The sequence below is a fragment of the Rattus rattus genome, chromosome 5, assembly GCF_011064425.1.
Source record: "Rattus rattus isolate New Zealand chromosome 5, Rrattus_CSIRO_v1, whole genome shotgun sequence".
NCBI lineage: Eukaryota > Metazoa > Chordata > Mammalia > Rodentia > Muridae > Rattus > Rattus rattus.
Window position 1 is genome coordinate 107,752,217 of NC_046158.1, and position 18,229 is coordinate 107,770,445.

Here is an 18,229-nt window from a genome sequence, read left to right on the forward strand (position 1 = left end):
TTTCCACATTCATTAATGTACATTTACATTTTATCTAATTGCTAAAATCTCAATAGATAAGAAAGATTTTCACTCCAACTTGTACCAAAACACCTTAATTTGGAATATTCAGATATAAATCTAAATGCCATGCATGTTTACATTTACCTTACTATATTGATTAATTAACATGGCATGCAAATGATCAGGCAGTTTCTGATCATATGATTTGCAGGAATATCAGAAATTCCTTGACCAAAGCAGAATTAGGAAAAGGTACATTTTAATTGAAAACTTAGGCCAAAAAAATTTTTTTTCTTCTTTTTTTCGGAGCTGGGGACCGAACCCAGGGCCTTGCGGTTGCTAGTTAAGCGCTCTACCACTGAGCTAAATCCCCAACCCCTAGGCCAAAATTTAAAATAGAACATTTTCTTAAACAAACAGAAAAGGCTTCCTATCATAGCTTCAAATCCTATTAGTACCTCAAATTTACAGTTAATCTAGCATCAGATGGTGGATTGAGGTCTTGAATACTTACAGAACTAATGACTTTTGGGTGTGTTACTACATGAGAGGTTGTCCACTCTGGTTCATTGTTAGAGCCATCCACAGATTTCTGGAGAATTGCTGAGTGAAAATGCAGGGAAAATTATTTGATGGAAAATTTCTGTGGATTTCTACCTTTTTCAGTTTGTACCAGAGAGTCTAAATGAACAGAGTAAAATGAAGAATTAAAATAAATCTAGTGTAATTGGATATCTAGTTAAATAAAAAAAGTACTAAAAAATATACAAAACTATTAAATCTCAAAGAAGTTAGCAATATAATTCACAGTTTTGATTTATTCACACACTACCCTGGTTTTGGTTATTACAAAAATAGTTAAGGCTGGTTGGCAGTGGCTCACACCTTATCCCAGTGCTCAGGAGGTAGAAGCAGGCAGATCTCTCTGGAGGCTAGTCTTGTCTACATAGAGAGTTTTAGGACAACCAAGGCTACACAGAAACCCTGTCTCAGAAAACCAAAACCAACCTAACAAAACCCCATAACTTGAAAAATAAAAGTAAATTTTCCTAGGATAAAGGCACAGCAGCATTTCCCTCTACGTCCCTCATTTTGTTAGAGATATAAGTTCAAGTATATATTTAAATGCTTTCGAGGTGGTGGCACAAAACTAATGTCAGAACCCAGCTGACACAAGAGGATTGCTGTGTATTTGAGACTAAGCAACATAGCAGGTTCCAGGTCTGCCAGGACTGCAAACCAAAACAACAACAGCAACAATAACAACAACCATAAAAGAACTCAGAGATGTGTATGCAGAGAGCACTGGGGACAGAATGAATGCAATAGCATTTTTGTAATCCTAGTGCTGGGAGGCAGAGACAGGGGAATAGCTTGCTAGCCAGCCTAGCCTACTTGGTGACCAGTGTACCCTGTCTTAAAAAGAAAATGTGGATAGTGTCTGAGGAGTGACATTGGAGGTTGTCTTGTGGCCTTCACACCCATGTGTACTCATGTGTGTGCATACCCTATTCTGACAGGAACACACAAAATTCCTAAGCAAATTCAAATAAAACTTTGTAGAATAAAAATCAACTTTCCTAGGATAATGGTACAGTAGTATGTCCCCTCTATTTTCTTGGAAAATGAAATGGGTCAGGGAATTTGGCACTTTGTTATCCAGAAGTCAGTTTTTGGAAACATTGAAAGAACTCTGAATAAAGTGTGTGCCTTGCCTCCCTGTTTTACTGAAGGTCCTTTTATCTCTTTTAGTTACTTTGGGTCTTTTTAAACATCCTTATAGTTCTGATGAACACTCCATCATCAGTTTTTTGTTTTTTTTTACTTTGGGGGAGACTTAGGAAATATAGTCATTCAGACAAACTGCTAATGAAGTTGTATAGAATAAAACAGAATATGTTCAGGTTCAGACTCTGAACTTGGTCTGTCCCAGCTCCATTGTCCTTTACCTGTTCCAGATAACTTTTCATTATTATTTTCAGAAGGGAAATTTCTTTAGAATCCTTGCACTTAGATTTATAATTTCTCCTGACATAATATACATTCTATTCAGATATGTATATTTCAGAGAAATCACAACAAATGAGAATAAAAAAAGACAACTCCATAGAGTCCTATAATTTAGTCCTTTATCATCAGCCCAAATATTTTGCCTTGGAGACCCCCATTTCCTGACAGACACTGAAATGACTTGAGGATTGTGTATAACATGTGGCCCAGTGATACTAAGCTGGCTTCAGTTCTGTAGTGTGTTGCATGCTTTACACAGATGTTTTGATTATGTTTGTCTGCAGAGAGCCCTTCCTATGGCCCTCTCTCTGGCTGTGTCACCTAGACTGTCCTGACAGATGGCTTTATCCTGTGAAGAGCACATTTTCATACTTGTTTTACCTCTGTAATGTATTTGGGTAATTTTATTTATCATGTGATTTTTTTAAAACTGCCTGTCTCACCCATCACCAGATTAAAAACTTCATGAGGAAGGCTGAGTAAAGTGATTGCCATGTAAGTATGAGGACCATAGTTGGGATCCCCAGCATCCAAGAAAATGCCCAGTGGGGCCAGCCACCTGCATGTAATAGCTGTGCTTAAGGGGCAGAGACAAAATCCTTAGAGCAAACTGACGAATCAAGATTAACTCAATCTGGCAAGCTCTGGATTCAGGTCATACTTTGCCTCAGTATTTAAGGAAGTAAATCATGGAAGAAAACTCACCCACTCACATGTGCATGCACTCTATACACACATACACACACACACACACACACACACACACACACACAGAGAGAGAGAGAGAGAGAAAGAGAGAGAGAGAGAGAGAGAGAGAGAGAGAGAGAACAAATCTTTAAAAATATTCTGAAAACAAAACTATTCAACATAATTTTAAAAAAATTTTGGCTAGACGTTGTGGTACACTACTTTGATCCCAGTATTCCGGTGGCAGAGGCAGGCGGATCTTTGAGAGTTCGAGGTCAGTTTGATCTACAAATCAAACAAGGTCCAGGATGGCCAGGGTGGTTGGTTACACAGAAAAACTCATCTTAAAAAAAAATTAAGGTAGGGGTTTGGTTTTACTACCTTAATGAAGCCATTCTTGGATTAACTAGTTCTGGCAGGCATTGAATTTGAAAACTCCTACCTTAGCCTCCCAAGTAACTGGGACTACAAGTCCCAGGAGGGCCAGATAATTAACCATGGCTCTTAGCCTAGGTATAAAGTAAGCTTGTTTAGCCTCATTTTAAACTGTAATTTATTTGCACGTTTTATAGTTTGTTTAATAAGACTTTATAAATGGCAATAATACAAATGTCGCTAGAGCTTTAATAAAAGATAAGAAGGATGCTAGGTATCAAAGTCCAAATTGGGTCACTTAGGGATTACAAAATTGTCACTTTCTTTGGTTTATTTTGAAAAACCACAAAATTGGCTTAACAAGGAAATCTGAGATATACACATAGGAACTTGGTTTGAATAGTTTCAACCTCTTTGATCTTCGCTCAGATAGATACAGAACAGGAAGTTACATACCCACTGTTTTATGACATAGACCTTTGTAGGAATTCTGACTTGAAAAGCCTTGCTTTACCCTGACTGGGTAGTAACAGGACTTTTTTTCCTGTTTTGTTAAGATTTATTTATTTTATGTATGCGAGTACACAGTAGCTGTCTTCAGACACACCAGAAGAGGGCATTGGATTTTATTATAAATGGTTGTACGTCACCCTGTGGTTGCTAGGAATTGAACTCAGAATCTCTGGAAGAGAAGTCAGTCATTGCTCTCAACCACTGAGCCATCTCTCCAGCCCCACCCTTTTGTTTTCCTGTAACTTTTTGAGTGTTAGTTATTTTCATATCTTTCTGTGTGTTTTTTTGTCAGCATGTATGTGCACCATATGTGTGCAGTGCTCTCAGAGTCCAAAAGAAGGTGCCAGATCCCCTTGGAACTTGAATTACAGATTGTTAGCTGCTATGTGGGTACTAGGAATCAGACCCCATTAGTGCTCTTTTGGTTTTGTTGTTGTTGTTGTTGTTTTGGTTTTTTGTTTGTTTGTTTTTGTTTTTCCGGAGCTGAGGACCGAACCCAGGGCCTTGCGCTTGCTAGGCAAGTGCTCTACCACTGAGCTAAATCCTCAACCCCCCATCAGTGCTCTTAACTGATGAGTCACCTCCTCTTTTAAAACAAATTTTTGTATCACAAAATAACAGCTTGCAGTAACATAATATGACTCTGGAGAGCAGGTATTGGCAAAGCATAAGCAAAAATAACTGAGTGGGGCTTGGAGAGATGGCACTCACAGGAGTCCTTGCTGCTCTTGCAGAAGACCAGTGTTTGGGTCCCAGCTGGGGCTGACAGCCTATTTTGATCTCCACAGGCATGACCCCAGGTGTATATTCACACAGATACACATACATAAAGACAATAAAAATGAATAAATATTAAAATAACTAATAAATGACAATAAAAATGAATAAATATTAAAATAACTAAAACTATCATATGGAGACACTGAAAGGTTTTTGTTTTTGTTTTTGTTTTTTTTTTTTTTGGAGCTGGGGACCGAACCCAGGGCCTAGCGCTCTACCACTGAGCCAAATCCCCAACCCCTGACACTGAAAGTTTTTTAAATGGAGGACCAAAGGAAGATTTCTCCCTATTGAGTACAAGTCAGGCATCAGCATTCGTTTTATGTCTGCTTTTGATAGGCATATTGTCTGCTTTTAGTTTATGTACTGGCTGGTTTTGTGTGTAAACTTGACACAAGCTGGAGTTATCACAAAGAAAGGAGCCACAGTTGAGAAAATGTCTCCATGAGACCCAGCTGTAAGGCATTTTCTCAACTAGTGATCAAGGCGGGAGGGACCTTTGTAGATGATGCCATCCCTAAACTGGTAGTCTTGGGTTCTATAAGTGCAAGCTGAGCAAGCCAGGGGAAGAAGCCAGTAAGTAACATCCCTTCATGGCCCCTGCATCAGCTCCTGCTTCCTGCCCTGTGTGAGTTCCAGTCCTGACTTCCTTTGGTGATGAACAGCAGTGTGAAAGTGTAAGCTGAATAAACCCTTTCCTCCCCAACTTGCTTCTTGGTCGTGATGTTTGTGCAGGAATAGAAACCCTGACTAAGACAGTTTGACTATTGATTGGTGTGTGAACATACCATTGCTGTGTGGCTTGACAACAGTAACTTCTCTGTATTGGTAATTTACACAGCAAAATGCCTAGCTGCATTGCAGACAAGAGCAGTAGGGCTCCATGGTTTTCCTGTAAGTATTAGATCAATTATTTCAGATTGGTTTGTTGTGTATCTAGGGCTACACAGTTTTAGTCAGTAAGGTTTTAGTTAATAAAGCTTTTCACGTTATGTGATCCATCCAAAAAGATAAATGTCCTTTTAGATACTCCCAGAAACACCTCTGAATTGAGAAGAAAATATTTAAAATGGTCTAATTGTTGAATTGTTACATAGTGTTTATATTTAACAGTTACTGTTCAAGCTAGGTATTGAGTAAATATGTTACTGACTGAGCAAGTAAAAGTAACACACAAAAGAAATTCTTAGTTATTTGTGGTATAGAAATACTTTTTACATAAAGTTAAGAGAAGTTTTCAAAAGTTGTCATTAGACCATAGAGAATGTTAGGATCATTAAATATATCATTGTATAGACTATGTATTTGTACTGTTTTATTCATAAAAGAATTTTTATTCGGACTGATTTAGGCTTTAACAGACTATGAGATTGGCTTGAGGAATAAATTAAACTAAGTTTTTTTTTTAAAAAAAAAAAGTTAAAAATTGCCACTGGGGACTATAGAAATACTCAGGGGTTAAGAGCATCTTACTGTTCTTCCAGAGGACATGGATTCAACTAGTACCCATATAATAGCTCACAACTGTCTGTAACTCCAGTTTACAGGATCAAACACCTTATTCTGCTCTCTAAGGGCACCAGACCCTACTTGTGCACATACATACATGCAGGCAAAACACATATACATAAAATTAAATCTCAAACGTTTTTTAAAAAATTTAAAATCTTAAATAAAAATTAAAAATCTCCATAGATATAGTTTGAAAAGTAATAAAGGTAGTTCCTGCCAACTAAATGGCTTTGAAAAGGTAAAAGAATATATTAGAGGACGAGGATGAACACTTTGAAGGCTTTAGGTGTTCATTAGCTCACTCTGTTAATTTGTAAAGAGAGAGAATTCAATACTTAAGACGCATGTGGTGGAGAGAAGGAATGGACCAACTCCTGAAAAATGCCTTCTAACCTCTTTATGCTACCACACACACATATACAAAGTTGTTTTTTTTTTTTTTTTTTTTTTTTTTTTCGAGCTGGGGACCGAACCCAGGGCCTTGCGCTTGCTAGGCAAGCGCTCTACCACTGAGCTAAATCCCCAACCCTACAAAGTTGTTTTTGTTTCTATTGTTTTTGTTTGTTTTTATTGATTTAAGAAAATGAGAGCTGGAGAGATGGCTGAGTAGTAAAGAGTATATACTGCTCTTGTGGAGGACCTGTGTCTGGCCTGACATCCTCTTCTGGACTCTCAGCGCCTGCACTTAAAATATGCATTTACCCCCACATAGACATACATAATTAAACAAAGCTAGGCATGGTGGCACACACTTTTAATCCTAGCAATCAAGAGACAGAGGCAGGCAGATCTCTGTGAGTTCTATGCCAGTCAGAATTACATAGTGAAGCTCTCTTTCAAATAAATAAAAAGTTGAACTATCCAGGATATAAATTTCCAAGATCCAAATCTAAGATAATACAACAAGAAATCTGGCCAGGTAGCATAGCCTCAGGATGACCCATCAGTGGTTTTGCTTGAGTGGAGATAACTGGTTTAGGTAGGTAACACAGGGAGTTAACCTATGGCTTGATCAAGAGTTTGTCTGCATTGACCCAAACAAGTTATGGGTCGAGCATGCTGACAGATTGAGTCAGTAGAACCAACTTATTACATGGAGAGCAGTTTAGCACCATCTGTTCAGCTCCTTGTCCCCAGGATAACACTGAAACTAAAAGGGACAATGGTAAACAGAATGGGTGGGGACATTTTGTAGCTGAGGAAATGTTTACATACTGTGCTAAGCAACTTTTCTTAAACCTGAAGCTATCCTCTGAGGATCAGGGAAGATAGATGAGAAACTGCCTCATAGGAACTTCCAGCAAAATCTGAAGATGAATGAGAAAGAGCTTTCTGGCATCTTCTCCTCCTACTGCCTATCATTCCATATTTAGGGGATCACAGGCCTTGCTGTTGAGGTTCAGGCTGCGTGTGTTTCATCCTTTCTTATGTAGTCTGTGCAGTCATGGAAGATCAAAGACCCCAGCACAGAGTAGTGTCCTACCATGCCATTCTGGATAGGGAGAAATGACAGCATGAGCTAATACAGACCATGAAAGGAAAATACTGGTTAAGTAGAAGTTTCAAATATTGAGAAGATTCACATTGATTGGGGAGGATCCAGGCTCTGTCTCTGCTCCTGCACTGTAAAGAAACTCTGAACAGTCACTTGGTACATTTAAAAAAGGTCTATTTTGTGGCAGTTAGTGAATGGATACATTTATGAGTAATGTTGATATGTCCATTAGGAGTGCTTATGCTCGTCTTTTATTGAGGATTTTGTGTTTCTTTTAGAAGATTCAATTTCTGATCTGTAGCTCGTAACCTTTAAATCAGTGATTGGCAACCTATGGGCCGCTACCACTTTGGTGTCATATATCAGATATTTACATTACAATTCGTAGCAGTAGCAAAATTAAAGTTATGAAGTAGCAAGAAAAACAATCTTGTGGTTGGCAGGTCACCACAACAGGAGGAACTGTATTAAAAGCTTGCAGAATTGGGAAGGTTGAGAAACACGGCTTTAAACAGTCATTAAACAGACAGAAGTGGAGTTAAGGGCAAATGATTCAGGTTACTTCATCTTGGTAGTAAAAAGTCAGAATGTGGGAAGGCAGAATTATTGAGGCGCAATTGTCAAGTTATTGGAGTGCATTGCCATGTCCAGTTCCTGAGCAGTTAGCTTCAGAATGAGGACAGGGGGCATCTGAGTCTGTAATTTACACAATAGCTGATTACAGTTTTCTCCCCTTCCTTCCAATTTAGATATTTAAAAATCCCCCTTGATGGGAGTCTGACCCAGAACTTGGCACATTCTTGGAAAGTTCTCTATCATAGTTATGTCCCAGACCTAAGACATTTAAATATAATGAAAAATATTTTAGTTTGAATACACTCTTAGGTAAAGTAGAATTTCCTCCCTTTGCTCTTTGCCCTTCCTCTCTACAGCTCCTCTCAGGTCCTCTCCTTCCAACCCCTTATCATGCCCACTCTCAAGTTGTTAGATTCTTTTTCTTTGATTATTATTGTCACACAAACATATATGTGTATGCAAAATGTTTACACAGCCATTTCTAGAAGAGACTGTTTCATACCCAGACGTCTGGTTCTTACCCAGTCTTTCCGTTCCTTTTCCATCTAGTCTTGAAGAATATCTGCTGGGCCATAAGTGCAGGAGCTGTTGGGGCAGGGCTCTCTGATCCATTGATCTCTGCTATGTACAGATGCAGTTTTCTATGGTGGCCTTCATCACCTGAAAGATGTTTCTTTGATGAGGAGTGGTAACTACACTAACCCAGGAAAGGTGTCTGGTGAACCAGAACCAAATACTTTAGCCTTTAAAAGAAAGTTTTATTGAGATACATACAGTTCAACTTCTTTAAGTGCATATACTGATTTTAAAGGTATTCAGGGCTACATAACTAGCACCACTATATAATCATAACATTTTCACCATTCCACAGGAATTACCAATTCCTACTGGTAATTTCTTTTTATTTTCCCCTCTGATCTACCTGACAGCCCCTAATTTTTTTCTGTCTTTGTGGATTTGTCTAAGAGATAAACTCTTAAAGACTGTACAGTCATTTATCAAGTTTTTATACATGAACATGCCATTTTGCTGGAAATAACTTTATAATGCTAATTCTTTTATATCAGTAAGAAGTCACCTATGTATTTATTAATTTTTAAAAATATTTTTTATTCTCGAGAGTATAATGGAACTACATTATTTCTCCCTCCCCTTTACTGCCTGAACCCCTCCCATCATGCTCCCTTTTCTCTGTCAAATCCTCATTAATTGTTGCTAGTGCATGTATGTGTGTACATGTACATTCCTAAATGCAGCCTGCTCAGCCTGTTTAATGCTATTCATGTGTGTGTTTTCAGGACTGACCATTTGGTATTGGATAACCAATTAATTAGTGTGCTCTTCTCTGAGGAAAAATTTCTCCCGCTCTCAGAATTCCTTAGTTATTTGTAGTTCTTTGGGATTTTCTCCATCAACTTTGGCATGCCTGTTGTTTCTCCTGTTCAGCTCATCTTTAGGCAATCATGTTGGTGAGAATTTATGGAAGACATTAGGAGGAGACAGTCTCACAGAAACCCCCTGATTCTCTGGCTCTTACAGTCTTTCCTCCCCCTGTGGAGCAATGTCTGCTGAGTTGTTTGAAGGTATATTCACTGAACTGGGCTCCACACCTCTTCACTTTAATTGGTTGTGGTTTTATAGAATGGCCTCTGTCTGTTGCAAAGAGAACTTTCTTTATGAGTGATGAGGACTACAGTTATCTTGGAATATATGGACAAATATTTACATGTATTTAGGGATTTTGCTGGTTTGTTTTTTTTTTTTTTTCTCTTTTTTCTTTTTTTCGGCGCTGGGGACCGAACCCAGGGCCTTGTGCTCGCTAGGCAAGCGCTCTACCACTGAGCTAAATCCCCAACCCGGGATTTTGCTGGTTTAATGAAGTACTGGTCCTTCTCTAAGATCTATGACTTCACTAGTACTGAATAATTGGCTAGGTTTCCAGTATTAGGCATAGTTTCCCCTTGTTAAGCAGGTCACAAGTCCCAATTAGACAGTTGTTGGTTACCACTAAGGTATGCACACCACTACTGTCCCTTAGGGTTAGTGTGTTAAGTTCAAGATTTAAAAGTTGAATTTAGTAAACAAATCATCTCATATACAAGGGCTCACATGGTTCAAGAGAGAGTGTCAAACACTCCTAATTCTCTTTTCAGCTAGTGGTTTTCTCAAGGCCATCGAAACAGGGCAGTGCCTGATTGGGTACTAGGCGCTCAGTCAGGAAAAAACGCTATTTCTAGGGTGGGGAAGAATTAGAATCCCATGAAGTCTCCTGTTTTCATTATGCTGCACATCTGTCATATGTGTCCAGTGGTGACTTCTGAAGTACTTGGAAGCAGGTCATAGGAACGAATGATTTCCCCCTTCCTCTCATGTGTATAACCAAACAGAAATGTGCAAATTTTTGTCTGTTCTAATGTGAAAGCTGAAAGAAATCATGAATAGGCTAAAGGAGCAAAGAAAAAACTTATAGTGACTTCAGTAGCTCATTTTTTCAGGTACAGGATTTATGTAAATAGCTGTAGTCAAGATGCCAAATATGAATTACTGGATTCCATGTATACAAATTTTAATGCTATTTAAAGCATTAAATTGGGAAAGATAGTGAAAAGGGATACCAACCCATGGAGTTGGGAGAATATTTTAAAATAAAGTATACACTGTCAAGTACATAATGTGGTAAATTTGTGTATATAATATATATAATATACATATGTTGTATATACATGAGCATATGTATATTATAAACAAACACAATATACATATACATATCCTATTTACACTTCCATGTAGTGATCACAGATCAGTATTTTGTCTGTTTCAGCACCCTGAGGTTTCTCAGTGCCCCTTTGGTCACTTACACTCCTCTAAGAGCTCTCTTCTGGCTCTTGTCAGTACAGATTTTGTCTGTTCAACTTGAAGTGCATATAGGAATGACACAGTAGTACGCTGTGTCAGTCCTTTTCAGTAAGCATCATGCCTATAAGATTCAACCATGTAGTTGTTTTCTACCAGCAAGTTTTTCTTCATTTCATAAATCAGTTTATATCTGTTTACACATTGATAGAGTTTGTGTATTTACAGTATTTTTTAACTAAATTGTTAAAAACACTTTTATACTTGCCTTTTAATGAATATGTTCACTAATTTTATTGGGTCAAAGAATTCTACAGTTGTTTTCTAGAGCAAAATTTATTTTTATGGGGCTGGGGATTTAGCTCAGCGGTAGAGCGCTTACCTAGGAAGCGCAAGGCCCTGGGTTCGGTCCCCAGCTCCAAAAAAAAAAAGAACAAAAAAAATTTATTTTTATTATTATTATTATTATTATTATTATTATTATTATTATTATTATTATTATTATAGCAGAATAGGGCCAGTGAGACAGTCAGTAGGTGAAGACTGTTGCTGTGATGCTCACAATATAAATGATACTGGAACCCGTTCAAAAGTGGAAGGACAGAATTGACTCTACAAAGCGATCCTCTGATCTCTACATTCATGCTGCAGGGTCCACTATCTCCACCCTGCATCATGCGTACACACACACACACACACACACACACACACACACACACACACACACACCCGATAATGATAATAAACACTTATAGTCATCATCATTAAAATAGCAGAATGCCAAGCCTGTCTCACAGAAAATTATAAGTCCATGTAAGTGGTCTTAAATGGTAAGACACACCATTTGTCTTAGTTACTTTCCTATTGCTGTGAATAGACACCATGACCAAGGGAATGTATAAAAATAAGCATTTAATTGGGAGCTTGCATATAGTTTCAAAGGGTGAGTCCATGACCATTATGGTGGGGAGTATGGCAGAATGGCTCTGGAGCAGCAGCTGAAAGCTTACTGTTGAGAGAACAGCCACAGAGTAGAGGGAGGGGTGAGGGGGGGCGGGGGGAGGAAAGGGAGAGAGGGAGGAGCTCACTGGGAATGGCATGGGCTTTTTAAAACTCAAAGCCCACCCCAGTGACACACCTCCTCCAACAGGGCCACATCTTAATCCTTCTCAAACGACTTCTCCAACTCTTAACAAGAGTTCAAATATATGAGTCTGCATGAGCCATTCTTTTTCAAATACTACACCATTTAATTTTATAATAGAGCTGGGGGAAATGATATCACTTAATGGATACCATTAAGGATGGTATCCTATACTGCTCTACCCAGGTATTACAGGTCAGAGATTCGGTAATGGTAGGTACTGTGTAGATGCTAAAAGTAGGTCTGTGAAAGACAGTCAAACCCTGCACTCATCAAGCAATAAGCAAGTGATCAGAACACAATATTAAGAGAACATTAGGAGGAATAGGGCAGCACTTAGAATGGAGAATCTCCTCTAAACTAGGGGTAATAACAGGAGGCATTTGGAGGAAATGGCATCTAATTCTGTTGTAAAGATATTGAAATTAGCAGGAGTTGTTATTGAGGTGAGTAGGTTAATGAGAAATTATAGACGATAATTAAGTCTTGGAGACTCAAGATAGTAAAATTAGCTGGCCAAATGGGGACTTAATTATTAAGGGCCTTTGAATAATAAATGTCAAATAATCAGTCTCAGGCCAGAAGGGAGTCATTGAAGACTGTTTTATTAAGACGTTGAGGACACAAAGAAGAGTAAATGAGTCTTGATCTGCTCAAACCACAGTTTGATCAACTACCAACTCACAGTCCTCTTGAGGCCACAACCTCTTTCACAAGTAGACTGACGAGGCAGTTTTGACCGACTGTTATTGAAGAACTTTAGCAGGAGAATGACATGACCAATTTATTATTATTAAACATTCCTAAATTCCAAGTTACATGCAAAATGCTCATATCATGATTTGCTGTTTATCATTTGGTTTGAATTTAAAAATAGAATTAAAGAAAACTGTGGTTTCTATGACGAAAAATACAACAGCATTCAAAATTAATTTCTAGGATTGAGCTTTGATACTAACAAAGACACTAATGACTGGAAAGTAGAGCTAAATGTATACTTTTGTGTATTTTACAAGTGAAAATTGAAGAAGTTGGGGTTTTATCTTTATATTAAATCTATATATCCATTTGCTGAAATGTACTCTGATGACAAAAATACTATAAATTGCCTTTATTTTAAAGCCAATTAAAGCCAAAATTTAAAGTCTTTCTTGTTATTAGAGTATTTTCTTAAATAGTTTAGTCTTCCATGAAAAAAAAATCACTGGTGACCATTGTAATAATTCATGATAACATTGTAGTCATTCACTCACTTTGGGAGAATCAGTGACTGAATGTCAGAGGTTGGTGAACTTCTCTTGCTGGGGATGATTGTTACTTTTAAATTTTTTTTTAAGGGAAGAATTGTAACAGAAACCAAAGACATTCTTAAAAAGTGAGATATTTACTTACTGGCTCCTTACTGAAAATAAATACCAATCCTTTATAGGAATATAATTTAAGTTCTTGGCCCATGCCTTTTTTCTTTCAAAATATTTACTTAAAATTTGTTTTAGAACTGACAACTGAAGTGTAAAATTTTCGTTGTTTTCTACAGAGAAGATGGAGAATTAGAAGATGGAGAAATAGATGATGCAGGATTTGAAGAAACACAAGATCATGAAGCAAAAGAGAATGAAAAGCAGAAAAATGAGAAAGCCTACAGAAAATCAAGAAAAAAGCACAAGAAGGAAAGAGAAAAGAAAAAATCCAAAAGGAGGAAACATGAGAAACATAAGGTCAGTTAAGCTAACGTCAGCTTTCATTTTTGTTGTTTCTTTGCTTGCTTAAGACAGAATCTTATGTAGACTGCACTGACCTTGAATTCATTTATAGCGGAAGAGGACATTGAACCCTGATCCTCTGCCTCCTCTTCCCAAGTACCAGGCTGTTGTGTTTGGCCAGGACTACTTACAGAGACCCTGTCCTTTTTTTTTTTTTTTAAGGCATTTTATAATGATAAAAACTATAATTCAAGAAAGATATATTATTAATATTTTTTATTTTTTAATTTATTTTGTTTGGTTTTTTTTTGAGATGTGGTTTGTCTGTGTAGCCCTGGCTGTACTGAAACTCACTCTGTAGTCCATGCTGGCCCTGAACTCACAGAGATCTGTCTTCCTAGTGCTGAGATTAAAGGCATGCACCACGACGCCCTGCTTCATTATTAATATTTTATATTCATCAAAGTAACACCTGTCATAAAGCAGGGACTGTTAATGATCTAAAAAGAGATAGAGCATGTAGTAGTAGGCAGGCTGGTATATCTCTCCTAATCCAGAGGCACCAGTCTGGTAATGACTGAGTAAACTTACCTTGTAATGGACAGTGTTTATTTCAAACCCTAGCTAACAGTGGCTATGTATTTGAAGCATTTGGTAGCATAAATGTGAAGAGATTGTTCACCTATTAAATCAAAGAAAACAGAAAACTAAACTCAAAACATTTAGAAGCAAAGTAGTTTTTCTTCTTTGAAGGAACACTTAATGGAATAGAGGAAAATAGATTCTGCCTCCATAGGAATCTTAGGGTTCAATTCAATTAAATAGAGTTTTGCTTTGTTTGTGCTATTCTTAGAAGCTGGGAATGCACAGATAATAAAAGTCAAAGCCAGTGTTTTTGTTGCCAAGAATATTAAGAACTGCTTAAAGAACTCAGAGTAATTATTGTGACCAGACCAAAGATAGATAGATAGATAGATAGATAGATAGATAGATAGATAGATAGATAGCGAGCTAGCTAGCTGTATGTGGGAGGCAGAGGCAGGTGGATATCTGTGAGTTTGGGGCTAGTCTGGTATACATAGAGAGTGCCAGGCCAGCCAGGATTATGTAATGAGACCTTGTCTCAAAAAATAAAAACAAAAAACTTGTTGATTTTTATATTTGAAGTTGCACTATAACTTTAAACTTTCTCTGGTTATTTGCCAACCATTATCAGCCACTTGGGGCTTCCGTTCACTTGTGTTCAGTTTCACGAGCTGGGTTCACTTCATGTAGGTAATTTAATTTTAGGATTTTCATGCCAATAAATAACTCCAAAACAACTTTAGACAAAATTAAATGAATGCATATTCTATTTATGCCCCGAGACCCCAATTTGGTAATGAGGAATCAATTTTATTTCCCTTAATATTAGCTGTGTTCTGGAGAGGGCAGAGAGGTTGTAAATGTGTAAACATCAGATCATTTTAGAGTCAAGAGATTTGTTTAACACTCTTGGCATAGGGTTGATGAAAAACATATTTCCATAAAGTCCCTAAGCGAAAGGGAAAGAATACTTCAGCCTAGAAGAAGTGGTGGCCTTAGAACAAGAATTTTCTGTGTCTAAAGAAAGAGTCATCCAAGAGTCTAAGGGAACAATAATAGCCTACTGGAGGGCACTATACTGGCTGGTTTTGTGTGTCAACTTGACACAAGCTGGAGTTATCACAGAAAAGGAGCCTCAGTTGAGGAAATGCCTTCATGAGACCCAGCTGTAAGGCATTTTCTCAACTAGTGGTCAAGGTGGGAGGGACCAGCCCATTGTGGGTGGTGCCGTCCCTGGGCTGGTGGTCTTGGGTTCTATAAGAAAGCAAGCTGAGCAAGCCAGGGGAAGCAAACCAATAAGAAACATCTCTCCATGGCTTCTGCTTCCTGACCTGCTTGAGTTCCAGTCCTGACTTCCTTTAGTGATGAAACAGCAATGTGGAAGTATAAGCTGAATAAACCCTTTCCTCCCCAACTTGCTTCTTGGTCATGATGTTTGTGCAGGAATAGAAACCCTGACTAAGACAGGCACCACTGGCTAAAACAAGCTTATGCGGTTATGAACTAATTTCCTTCTTGTGAATGCTACACTTTCTATGTTTCCTTTCAGCATAACTCTCCATCTGGTGATAGTTCCGACTATAGCCTGGATTCAGATGTTGAACATATGCAAAGTTCCCATAAGAAAAGAACTAGCTTCTACAGGGATTATGATGTTCCATTTTCTCAGGTATTGCTTTCTTATTGTGATGGAGGGATGTATAATATAAAATATACTTTGTAACTGCATTTCAGTGTGTGATTTAGTAGCATTAAATATATCTGCAGAATTTAGCCATCACTGTAGTCAATCTCTGGAATTTGTTATCCACCTGAAACAAAAATCCTGTGCCTTGGAAGCAGTCCTGCTCCTCAGCCCTCCCTCTAACTGCTGTCCGTACTTTCTGTCTAGGCACACTAGGGCCCTCGTATCACATGCTGTTTGTTCTTTTAGATATGGCTATGTTACTCAGCATGTGTTCAGGATTGATTCATGTTGTAGCTGAAATTAAAATTTCATTCTTTTTAGGACGAAACAGTACTGGGTTGTGGTATTTGCTTCTTTTTTGCTTATACATTTAACTGCTGAGGGGCCCTCGCGTTACTTGCACTTTGGGCTGTTGTGAATAATCTGTTATTAAAATTGGTGTAAAATTGTCTTTAAAACCCTTCTGCATTTCCTTGAAGCATATGGCTAATAGTGAAATTGGTGGTGGTTCTTTCTAACTCTGGGGAACCTCCAGGCTGTTTTTCATAGACTGCACCATTTTACATCCCCCATCAGGGGTGCTGAGGCAGCTTCCCTGTGTCCTTGACAGTGCTTGCTCTTCTCTGTTTTTATTGGCAGTGAGGAGTAAAAAGGAGTGTCCAAGTGGCATTCGTGGGTTGTTTGGTTTTTGTTTGTTTGTTTTTGGTATTGTCTTTTTAAGGTGGAAATTATAAGTTTAAATTATGTATTTTTTAGAAATAATCTGAAAATCTGTTTTTCATGTCATTGTGTGTTTGTTGGATATATGCTACAAATTCCCAACTCTTTGAGAATAAAGAATGCATTATATATCGGGTTTACTGGAGCTGGTGTTTGTGTGGAGCATGTAGTAGACATCTTCAGAGTCTGAAGGCTAGAAGTTCTTGTTCAAGATGCTAGCAGGGTTGTTTTCCAATGGCAGCTATGTTTAGGCCCCCCTCTCTCTGGTTTATAGGTAGGTGCCTTCTCACACGGCCATGCTGCTGTATACTGCAAGCCTTGGTGTCTTTGAATGCAGAGATCATTCCTCTATAAGAATATATTAGGGCTTATTTTTAAGGCCCCGCCTCCAAATGAAATCACATTCTGAGCTACCAGGAGTTACGACTTCTGCACAGAAATTCAACTTGTAGTGCACTGAAGTACTTTATTCAGCATGAATTAAAATTTGGATTGTGAATATATGTGACATTTGCCTCTTTTTTTTTTTTTTTTCTTTTTTTTTCGGAGCTGGGGACCGAACCCAGGGCCTTATGCTTATAGGCAAGTGCTCTACCACTGAGCTAAATCCCCAACCCGACATTTGCCTCTTTAAATGCAAAAATCATTTGGAATGTTTTAAAAATAAATGGTAGTACACTTGCTTAGTATGCTGTAGGTGCTATCCCCAGCACTAGAAAAGAAAACATCCATAAGACACTTTTCTTGTTTATTAAATATGTGCGTTGTATGACCAAAGTCCTTATATAAATATTAAATAGTCTTAGAAAAGCACTATTCTTATCTGTAAGAACTTTATTCTTAATTTCATAATACCAATTTCTTCTGAGTTTAGAAACAAATTAGTCTGTTTAGTTATATGTTTTATCTTTTTGCTGTCTTTTTTGATTTTGTTATTTTGTGTGTACATTTGTATACCATATATATACAGTGCCCCCAGGGGCCAGAAGAGGGCATTGGCTCCCCTGGGGCTGGAGTTACAGATTGCTATAAGCTGCCATCTGGGTGCTGGATACTCAACACTTGTCCTCTGGAAGAGCAGCAAGTAGTATTTACTGCTAAGCCATCTCTCCAGCCCTGTTCTTTGTCTGTGTGTGCACAAATGCATATGTGTTGCAGGTGCATTTGTACCTGTGCGTACACACATGAAAGCCAGCAGACAACTTTGACTGACATTTCTCAGTCACTATCATCTTGCTTTTTCTTTTGTTTGTTTGTTTCTTTGAAGATTTATTTTTAATGATGATGTATAGTATAGATGTGTGGATGGTGTGTGCACAGTAGTGCTATGGAGGTTAGAAGTATTAGCTTCCCTGGAGCCTAATGTGAATTCTCAGAATCAGACTCAAGCCTCTGGAAGGGCAGTTTGCAGTCATTAACCACTAGTGAGACTAGGGTATTGAAGTCACCCAGGACACTTGTGTTTAGATTAATCTTTACATCTATTAACACTTGTTTTATGAGAATAGGTTCACTTGTGTTTGGTGTGTTTAGAATTGTAATGTCCTCTTGACAGATTGTCCCTTAATCGGTATCTTTTATTCCCC

The 18,229-nt window shown here is 38.0% G+C and overlaps 1 protein-coding gene across 4 annotated transcripts in view; it reads left to right on the forward strand.

Annotated features, from left to right (window-relative positions):
* Positions 1–18,229, forward strand: part of Zc3h6 (zinc finger CCCH-type containing 6) — a 49,053-nt gene that overhangs the window by 8,350 nt on the left and 22,474 nt on the right. For 3 of the 4 annotated variants that reach the window (XM_032904186.1, XM_032904189.1, XM_032904187.1), the window contains exons 2-3: positions 13,486–13,666; positions 15,786–15,905. In XM_032904186.1, the coding sequence (XP_032760077.1) occupies positions 13,486–13,666; positions 15,786–15,905 (301 nt within the window). Of the gene's footprint in view, positions 1–9,445; positions 9,535–13,485; positions 13,667–15,785; positions 15,906–18,229 lie in introns of those variants that run through there. The other variant, XM_032904188.1, reaches the window with a different exon arrangement.